The sequence below is a fragment of the Carlito syrichta genome, unplaced genomic scaffold (assembly GCF_000164805.1).
Source record: "Carlito syrichta isolate Samal-C Ts95f unplaced genomic scaffold, Tarsius_syrichta-2.0.1 Scaffold126530, whole genome shotgun sequence".
Classification (NCBI taxonomy): Eukaryota; Metazoa; Chordata; class Mammalia; order Primates; family Tarsiidae; genus Carlito; species Carlito syrichta.
In genome coordinates, this window is record NW_007070626.1 from 328733 (window position 1) to 338176 (window position 9444).

The following is a 9444-nucleotide window of genomic DNA, read 5'->3' on the forward strand; positions in this document are numbered from 1 at the left end:
TCACCTCAGCCTCCCAAAGGCACGGGATTACAGGCTGAGCCACCGAGCCCGGCTAGTGTCAAATCTTAGAGACCTATGTTTTGTGGGGTGGGTGGAAGGATAGTGTGTGTTCCCTGTAAGCTCAAAATCTCCATCTATATTGCATTCCAACACACACACACACACACACACACACACACAAAGACACACTGCATGTAGCCCAATTCCCAAACAAACAATGCAGCTGTAGTCTCACTTTATTTTGTCAACAAATGTTAATTAAATACCTCCTGAGAACCTACCATAAGCTTGGTTTACTCTGAAAATATAGAGGAAACTATCAAAAATGAGCATAGGTAACCGTAATCAATGTCAAAGTTGACATGTGAGCAAATAATTATGATACAAAGTAGCGATGCATAGAAGATACATACAAATGCTAAGAAAACACACACCATATCTATACACCAGCATATATGCGGATCCTGTCCTAGTCCTCTCCACTTACATCCTCATGACAGACCCTTCCAAGTAGACCAACCTACTTTCATAGATCAGAAAATCTGTTACATGTTCAAGTTCATGGTCCTGATTCCTCTTGTGTGAACAGACCCACACCACACATTTACAAAACTTATCCTTCACCTCTCCCAGACTCATGAGTATAACACTAGGAATCAGAGATTCACAGAGCCTGGGGACCTTAGAGATCATCTTATTTAAAATTTTCAGTTCATAGGAGAGGGCACTGCAGCTCAGAGTGGGTAAGTGGCTTATCAGAAGCCACCCAGCGGAAGTCTTTTTATTCGAAAATTTCCTGTGGTTTTGACTCCACACCTGTTCCCTAGTTTCCAACACAGGGAGTGACTTGGGTGGTTCTGGCTATTGGAAAATATTTCTTTTCTTAGCCAAGAAAGGTCCTCGTCCTATACAGCTAACTCCAGAATAGTATTAATCTGGGCAAGTCCAGGGAAGAATGAAATCTGGCCAGGAAGAGGCATAAAGCATTCTCTGATTGGTGGAGTCAATTCAAGGGTTCGAAATAGAACTTTCTCCAAATAGAGTTGCTGCCCAACTTCAAGAATCACGAAACGTCCAAGCTGAAAGGGACCTTTGTCCTATCCTCTTACTTTTACATTTAGAAAACTAGAAAACCGGCACTAGAATTACGAGACTTGAGCTAGAACCCATGTTTCCTAAAGAGACCATCCAATGTTCTTTGCTCTGCCCAGCATGAATGGAGCCTGGGGAACTTTCCCTGATACCACATCTGTACAACCTAAACGTAACAAGAAGATGAGCTCGGGGGCTGTCCAAGCACCCAGGGCAGTCCGTAAAACTCCTTGCCTGCCAGAGCGAGCCGTGAGCTGGGTTGGGGAGGCAAGAGCCCCGCTGTCAGGGGAAGTGCAGAGCTCACGGCTCCTCTCATGCTCAGCCTGGCTTCTGCAGGTTCTGCACGACCATATTGCCTACCGCTACGAGGTTCTGGAAATGATTGGCAAAGGGTCCTTTGGACAGGTGGCCAAGTGCTTGGATCACAAAAACAATGAGTTGGTGGCCCTGAAGATCATCAGGAACAAGAAGAGGTATGGCTTGGTGGACGGCAAGGCCACAGAAGAGGCATTGTATGACTCTGTCCCCCTGCGACTGCCAGCCCTTTCTGACGCTGCCTCTCCCTCTGGTCTTCCTCTTTCTTTCCCCCCTTCTCTCGCTACCTGTCTGATTTCATTAAGAAACAAAGAGGAGGCAAGAGTGTGGTATTTTAATATAATTTAATTTAATTTTGAGGTCTCACTCTGATAGCCAGGCTGGAGTGCACGAGCATGATTATAGCTCACCCCAGCCTCGTACTCCCTTGCTCAGGTGATCCCTCCACCTCAGCATCCTGAGATGCTTGAACTACAGTCACGTGCTGTCATGCCTGGCTAGTTTTTTGACTTTTTTGTAGAGGCGAGGTCTCGCTACGTTGCCCAGGCTGGTCTTCAACTCCTGGGCCCAAGCAATCCTCTCACCACAGCCTTCCAAAGTGCTGGGATTACAGACATGAGTCACCATGCCTGGTCTGAGTGTGGCCTTTTTAGCACTTCCCACCACCCTAGACCGTCTTGTTGGTTGGGGTCACAAGGGGAGGGGCACTGATTGCGGCAGCATGACATGACACTGTGTTTCTGTCCCCATTCCCACCCTCCCGGCCACTCCTCAATCACCTCAGGTTTCACCACCAGGCCCTGGTGGAGCTGAAGATCCTGGAAGCTCTCAGGAAGAAGGACAAAGACAACACTTACAACGTGGTGCACATGAAGGACTTTTTCTACTTTCGCAACCACCTCTGCATTACCTTTGAACTCCTGGGGTCAGCTGCTTTTTCTTCTTAGCTCATTCTGTTTTGAAAAGTGCGTAAGTGACAGAAGGGGAACTCTGAGGTCAGAACGCTAGGGTTTTCCGGATGTGATTATTTAATGACGAGGTCGGACGTGTTAGCCACTCAGTTATCTAGAATGCCTGGGAGCAAGCAGGCTGAGACACCTCCCTTGGTACACCTGTCACCTGCCAGCATGCCCCGGTGCTGGGTACTGAGCCAGATGACATGACCAAAACAAGTCCCCTGCCCTCGAGAGCTAAACTGAAATATGTCAAAAAGGGCTTTTCTTTGTCTGCTACCATATTCCTCGTTGGCTTCCTAACCTGATAGGGTAGAGGTTGGAACCCAAAGAACAGGCAGCTGGATGCTCAGAGTGGGAAACGGGCTTTGATTCTCAGTAAATAGGAACAAGAGCAGATATTTTGGGTAAAAGAACAGAGTCTGACTTAAATAGATTGGCATTGCCTGGCTGAATATTGGCACTGGCAAGCCATGCTCATTGGAAGGGCATGCTAATTTGATTATTTTTCTCTCTGAGAGGACTATGTGATGCAATTTAAATACAACCAGAAACACAGAATGCACTTGGCAAAGGAGAATCATCAGGGGCGAGCTCTCGCAAACCCAGTGTTGCTGGATTCAGCGAACTGGTAGCTCCGTGCTCCATGACGCCATCACTGATGGTGAGATTCTAGGAAATTCTAGGTGAATCAGAAGAAAAGCTGACACTCTCCTCATCATCTCTGATGGTTACAAATTGTGATCTCCTCTCCAATGTAGAGAGGTGAATTATTTTCTTGGTGGCAAGATGGACAACCCAGGCTGCCTTTCTTGGACCATGAATCATGGTGCAGTTAGGAGGTTGTTGTGATGATAAGGGTTCCAGGCAGGGGAGTGGACGGGGAGTCCAAAACAGAGCCAGGGGAGTTGTAGGGACACTAGTAAGGATGGTATTAGAGCTAAGTCCCTCACCTCCATTGCATCTCTCAAGAATGGATGGCTTCCTAGATACTGCCAAAGTTAGATGGTCTTAGAAATGGAAGCTTAGGAGGAACCAGCGAGAGACTGATGTAGAGCCATTTCTGGGTCATGCTCTTTCTCTTCTCTCACCGTCTTGAAGTTCACATAGAGGTCACAACTGGAAGCTCATAAATAAATTCCTTCCTTCCTTCCTTTCTTCCTTCCTTCCTCTCTTTGGCAACTCACAAATAAATGTTTCTTTGTTTCTTTTTAAATAGAGACAGATCCTCAGGCCTCAGACTCCCAAGTACAGGCAACACTACACCTGGCTAATTTTCCTATTCTTTTATAGAAGTGGAGTCTCGCTGTGTTGCCCAGGCTGGCTTTGAACTCCTGGCCTCAAGCGATCCTCTCACCTCAACCTTCCAAAGTGCCGGGATTATAGGCATAAGCCTCCATGCCCTCTTTTTAAAGATTTTGATTTTATTTTGTTTTAAAGATGTGGGGTACAATTTAGGATTAGGTATACAAGTGGTTATTGTACAGGTAAAGTTTGGGCCTCCCTTTGGCCCCCACTTTGCCTGGTTTGAGATCAGGTACCCTTATTGAGTCGTGCTCCCACCCCCAACCCTGGCAGTATCCTGCTATAGTCAATCTCTTTCTTACAGTATTATGGTAAATGTTCAGGGTCCACTTATAGTGAGAACATGGGATATTCTGCTCTTTGTTTCTGTGATAGATCACTGAGTATGATAGACTCTAAATCCAGCCAAGTTGCTGCGAAGTCCATATGTTTGTCCTTCTTTATGACTGCATAATACCACATTTTAATAAATCTAGTCCAGTTTCGATGGACAGCACGGTTGGTTCCATGCTTTTGCTATTGTGAATAGTGCTGCAATAAACATGCATGTGCGGGGATCTTTTTTGTAGAATGACTTGAGTTCCTCTGGGTATATTCCCAGTAGGGGGATTGCTGGGTCATATGGAAGGTCGATGTCTAGTTCTTTTAGAAATCGCCACACTGTTTTCCAAAGAGGCTGCACTAGTTTGCATTCCTACTAGCAGTGCCTCTTTTTAAATTGCTTTGTCATAACTTCCAAAACTTACCAGTGGATATCATATAACGTAGTAGGCTTTTAGATAACGTCGCAAGCTTCTGTCACCCTGGAGAATTTGGGACTATCTGGCAAGAGGGAGCCTTCATTCCTCAAGGCAACAGTCAGATGGGACCAAGCAGTCACACTGGCTTTGGATGGAGTAGAAGCTATTTCGTCTCAGCTCCCATCTGCCCACTCTCTTCTTCCCTTACTTGTCAGAACCTGAAGTCCCTACACAGCCTTATTAGGCCTGGGCAGGAGTGGCTGTTTGATTGAATGACTAGCGGGCTGCCTGGATCCCTCCCCAGGGTCCGAGGAATGCGAACCATATCAGAAGTTTGGTCCAACGTCTTAACCCACACACATAACAAAGTGCTCCAGTGGCCTTGTCACATAAGAAAGGAGGGCACATCGAGAGGCCAGCATGGTTGAACTTCACCCTGGGCTCACCATGGCTCAGTGGGAAAGCCGAGCTTATAGGACACGAAAGCTCGGCCTCCTGGTCTGAGGCTTGCCCACTGCTAGAGGAAAACTGAGTGGTATGAGATTATCTGCAGGTTCCAAGTCAGCATTGTACTACGTACACCTGAGCGCATCACTTTTCTGCCCCTTTCCGTCTCAGCATCAACCTGTACGAGTTGATGAAGAACAATCGCTTCCAAGGCTTCAGTCTGTCGATCATTCGGCGCTTCACCCTCTCTGTCTTGCAGTGCTTGCAGATGCTTTACATAGAGAAAATCATTCACTGTGATCTCAAGCCCGTGAGTACAAGCCCGTCCTGCCACGGGAGCAGGTTCCTGCTCGTGGGAACGGTTTTCCCGCTTCCATTCCCTAGGGGTCCCTGTGGCAGCCGGCGTGGCCTGGCTGCTGGGGTGGAAGCCATGCAGTCTTGGTTGTGGGTTGTGTTAGCCAAGTGAGAAGCAGGGAAGAGATGAATATTGGGGGAATTAGGACAGAGGTCGCATAATTGAGGCAGACAGGAACAGGGTCTGAGGGCTTTCCTATGAAGGCGTGGGGTGGGGGAGAGTTGGTGTCTTGAGCATCAAGAAGTGCGGTAAGAAGTCCTGGGATTCTGGGTTTATCCTTTTTGCCCTTTCTCAGCGAGAAAGTCAACTGTCCCTGGTAGCCCTTAGGAACTCTACCCAGGGGCCTTGAGTTCTCCCTTGTCTGCTCTGCAGAGACATGTGCCATGCAGGCAGACGGGCTACCCCACTCTACTAAATCCTCACCATATCCACTCTTGTCTGAGTTTGTCCTAGGGTGTACAGCAAGACCCAGACCCCTTTCTCTACTCCAAATGGATGGTAGCTCCCTACACGTCCTGCTGGTATTCTGTCCTTAGCTCCGTTATCGCACTGGTGGTTTTGTGTAGGATTGTTTTTTATCCCTATCCTCCACTGGACTGCAAGCTCCCCAAGGCCAGGAGCCGTGGTTGTTCACCACTATGTCCCCAAGATCTGACATGGCACTGGTTATAGTCATAGTAGGCTGTAAGTAAATGCGTGTTAAATAACTTAATGATTCACATGTGCGGAAGTAATACAGAAAGGTAGCTAGAGATGAGGCATAAAGAGCTAGTTTCAGAAACAACCCAACGATTGGGGATATGCAAAGAACACTCCACTTTTCCTCGCTTCAGCCTCCCCACTCCCGAAAATGGCTAAATTTTTTTTTTTAAAACTGTAACTCATTGGGCAAATTTTGGATATTTTTATACTTAACTATAATCAAGCTGGACATGTCCTCTGAGGGCTAATTGGTAGATCCTCACCAGGTTAGTGGTGCATCTAAGTTCCTAATCCTCAGCTTTGCAGCTCTTAAGGGTCATGATGCCCGTGGTCTTTGGGCTTAGGGGGCTGATCTCACCAAGGAGCTTCGCAAGACACTAGATAGCAAACGTATTAGGTAATGGGTTTCCTTGAGAAATAGATCGAGCAGACTGGAAGATGTGTGTCCCTGCAGGGAAGTGTACACACAACCAGGAGAGTGCTTTGTGAGTGTGTATTCAAGAAGCAAGAGATTATTCTCAGGGCCTTACTGGTCAGTGTCAATGAGCTACGCCTGCATCCCTTCCTCGGTAGTGAGGTTTCTTCCAACTAGACGGGAAGGCAGCCCCTTCTAACTGAGGCGCCGTTCCACTGAGCTAGAGACGCACTAGAAGTTCTTGTTCTTCTGAGACTTTTGGTGATTATCTTCTTCTATAGAAGAGATACTGTGGGCCGAATTTGTATTTATTCTCTTAGTTTGTGGAGACAGAGGATTCAGACCAAGCCTGCTATACCATATCTACAATGTTAGGGGCCCAGTAAGCAATCACATAAGAAATTCATTGGATGGGAAGATCCTTGAAAACACGATTGGGTCTTCCAGTCTTAGCCAGTACCTTCTCCTGCTGAGAGGAGAGCCCAGACGCTCTTCCTTCATATCCCTAACTCCATTGAAACACCTGGCTTCACATCTGTAAGTTCCCCAAAGTCAGCATAGAATCACAAACGCCAATCAAATCATTGCCTTAAAATTTTTCTTGTCCTCTACTGTCATAGCAGTATGTTACAGTGGCAGATTTTAATAGAAATGTCAAACAAATTCAGTCAAGGGCATTTCTAAGGCCTTATACAAGCAAAGCCCAGGGCCAGGTGCCAAAGAATATAAAAATAAACTCATAATCTTCAAGAGTTACATGACCAATGTGGTGTAACAGACAAAATATGTGCAAAAGAATCTCTGAAAACCAGTGAATACTGGGCCCAAATAAGAGGTCCAGACCACAAGTCAAATGAGAAGTCAGAGGGAAGGAAGGATGATGGGACTCCGGAGTAGATGTGGGAGGAGGCCTTTGGATGGAGTTGTTTTTGAACTTGGCCCTGAGACATGGGGAACATTTAAATGGGAGAACCGAAGGTAAGATTATTTGAGCTTGATGTATGTCTTCTCATCTTCTCTCCAGGAAAATATAGTACTGTACAAAAAGGGCCAAGTCTCGGTGAAAGTCATTGACTTTGGATCGAGCTGTTATGAACATCAGAAAGGTAACATGCCAGTCCCTTTGCCTGTTGCAATTTCTCTTTCTTGACACACAAGGTCTCTAGCCTGGGCTCAACTATCACGACTGCCAGTATGATTTTGCACAAGGTGATTCATTTCTCTGAGCCAAAGTTTCTTCATCTATAAAATGATGATTTTGAATTTAATGCCAAAAGGGTGCTTTGAAGCCCTCGAATTCTGTAGATCTGGAACTACCCAAGAGCAGTGGGTCTCAAAACTTAACTATATGTGAGTCAGAATCACTTTGGGCCTCTGAAAAATTAGTTTCCAGGGCTTTACCCCAGATGTTCCGAATCTGTATTTCTGGGGAGTAGCCAGGAGTCTGCATTTCAGAAAACATGGCCATTCTAACGTTTGGAATCCACTGCCCTAGATACTCTAGGCTTTATACTTTTTTCAGGCTAGAATCCAAAAGTAGCTCTGGAGTATAGTTGCACAGCCTTTATTAAACTTGACTTAGTAGTCTGTTCTTTTGGTGTCTATCAAGTTTGATGTAGAGAACGTGTACCGTTTTACCACTTGACAAACATTTATCGAGTATCTACTCTGTGTCACTCTCCTGGGTGCCAGGAACTAAAAAACGAACATTTCCTGTCCTCAGGTTGGTTACAATCTAATCTAAGAGACAGAAAAGATAAAAATATTATATGAGCTGGGTACAATGGTAAGATTATCTGCCAGCTACTCGGAAGGCAGAGATGGGAGAATCCTGTTTGAACCTGGAAATTCAAGGCCAGCCTGGGCAACACAGTGAGACCTTGGTTCTAAAAAAAAAAAAAAGAGAGAGAGAGAGAAAATAATACATAATACAATTTGTGTAATGATTAGAGATATACACAGACTGTGTTAAGGGCACACAGAAGGGGGACTTTGGGACCAGCCTTTATGTTGGCAGGGGATGTCAGGGGAAGCCTCCCGAGGCAGAAGAAACCACTACCAGATGGATGTTCCCAAACATCTTGCAGAACCACTTTTGAGGACATATGCTCTTCATATCTTTTATGCATGAATCTTATGAGAAATTTTAGCTAGAAAGGAATGCTTCCCACAACTTGTATGGTTACTCTTCTCAGATACTGAAAGCTGAGTAACCTATTAGTTACCATTTATCTTGGCTGCCAGGATGTGCAGAACTGAATTTGTAACCATTTCATCCCTGGTTTCTGACAGTTACTTCCCTCCTTTTACATATTAGGTTGCTGTGAGGATTTGATGATGCTATATGCAATGCAACTCGTAAATGCTTGTAGGGTAGATTTCTCTCTCCCTGCCAAGCCTGTACGGGTAAGAGGAGGTGTGATCTAAATGAGCGATCATCCTTGACGGTGAAGATATCCTGAAGAAGAGTGTTCTGGAGAGAAGAATGTTTTTCCCGCATGAAGTTTCATTCTCTTTGCTCCCACAGTGTACACCTACATCCAAAGCCGGTTCTACCGATCACCAGAAGTGATCTTGGGCCATCCCTACAGCATGGCCATTGATATGTGGAGTCTGGGCTGCATCATGGCGGAGCTGTACACGGGCAACCCTCTGTTCCCTGGGGAGAATGAAGTGGAACAGCTGGCCTGCATTATGGAGGTAAGGGGGCCCAGCAGAGTGGCTTTGGCCCTCAAACACTGGACGGCATCAGACTCACCAAAGACTGCTTACTTTTGGGGGGGAATTGGGGTGGGGGTGTATGTTCCATCAAAGTATCTTTGAAATCGTGTACCCCTTTGGACATTGTTGACTTGACGTCTAATGTTTTTATCATATATTTAAATAGTTGCAACGGATGTCATTTCTATCCGTTGTAAATAGTGACATTTAAAAATTTCTATTACAGTCTTTCAAATATATCCAAAAGTATCAAAGACAAGAATGACATGACACTCACCAAAGTCTATCTGGAAGCACGCAGACTTCCTTCACAGTCGTATATTACATTTACTTCGATCTTTTTTGTTTTTTCTTTCTTTCTTTTTTTTTTTTTTGAGTTGGAGTCTCACTCTGTTGCCC

The 9444-nt window shown here is 45.6% G+C and overlaps 1 protein-coding gene across 1 annotated transcript in view; it reads left to right on the forward strand.

Moving 5' to 3' along the window:
* DYRK4 (dual specificity tyrosine phosphorylation regulated kinase 4) overlaps nt 1-9444 on the forward strand; it is a 24421-nt gene that overhangs the window by 5066 nt on the left and 9911 nt on the right. Inside the window, exons 4-8 of the mRNA XM_008048698.1 lie at nt 1429-1565; nt 2192-2332; nt 5024-5162; nt 7349-7430; nt 8852-9024. Coding sequence (XP_008046889.1) covers nt 1429-1565; nt 2192-2332; nt 5024-5162; nt 7349-7430; nt 8852-9024 — 672 coding nt within the window. The remainder of the gene's footprint in view (nt 1-1428; nt 1566-2191; nt 2333-5023; nt 5163-7348; nt 7431-8851; nt 9025-9444) is intronic.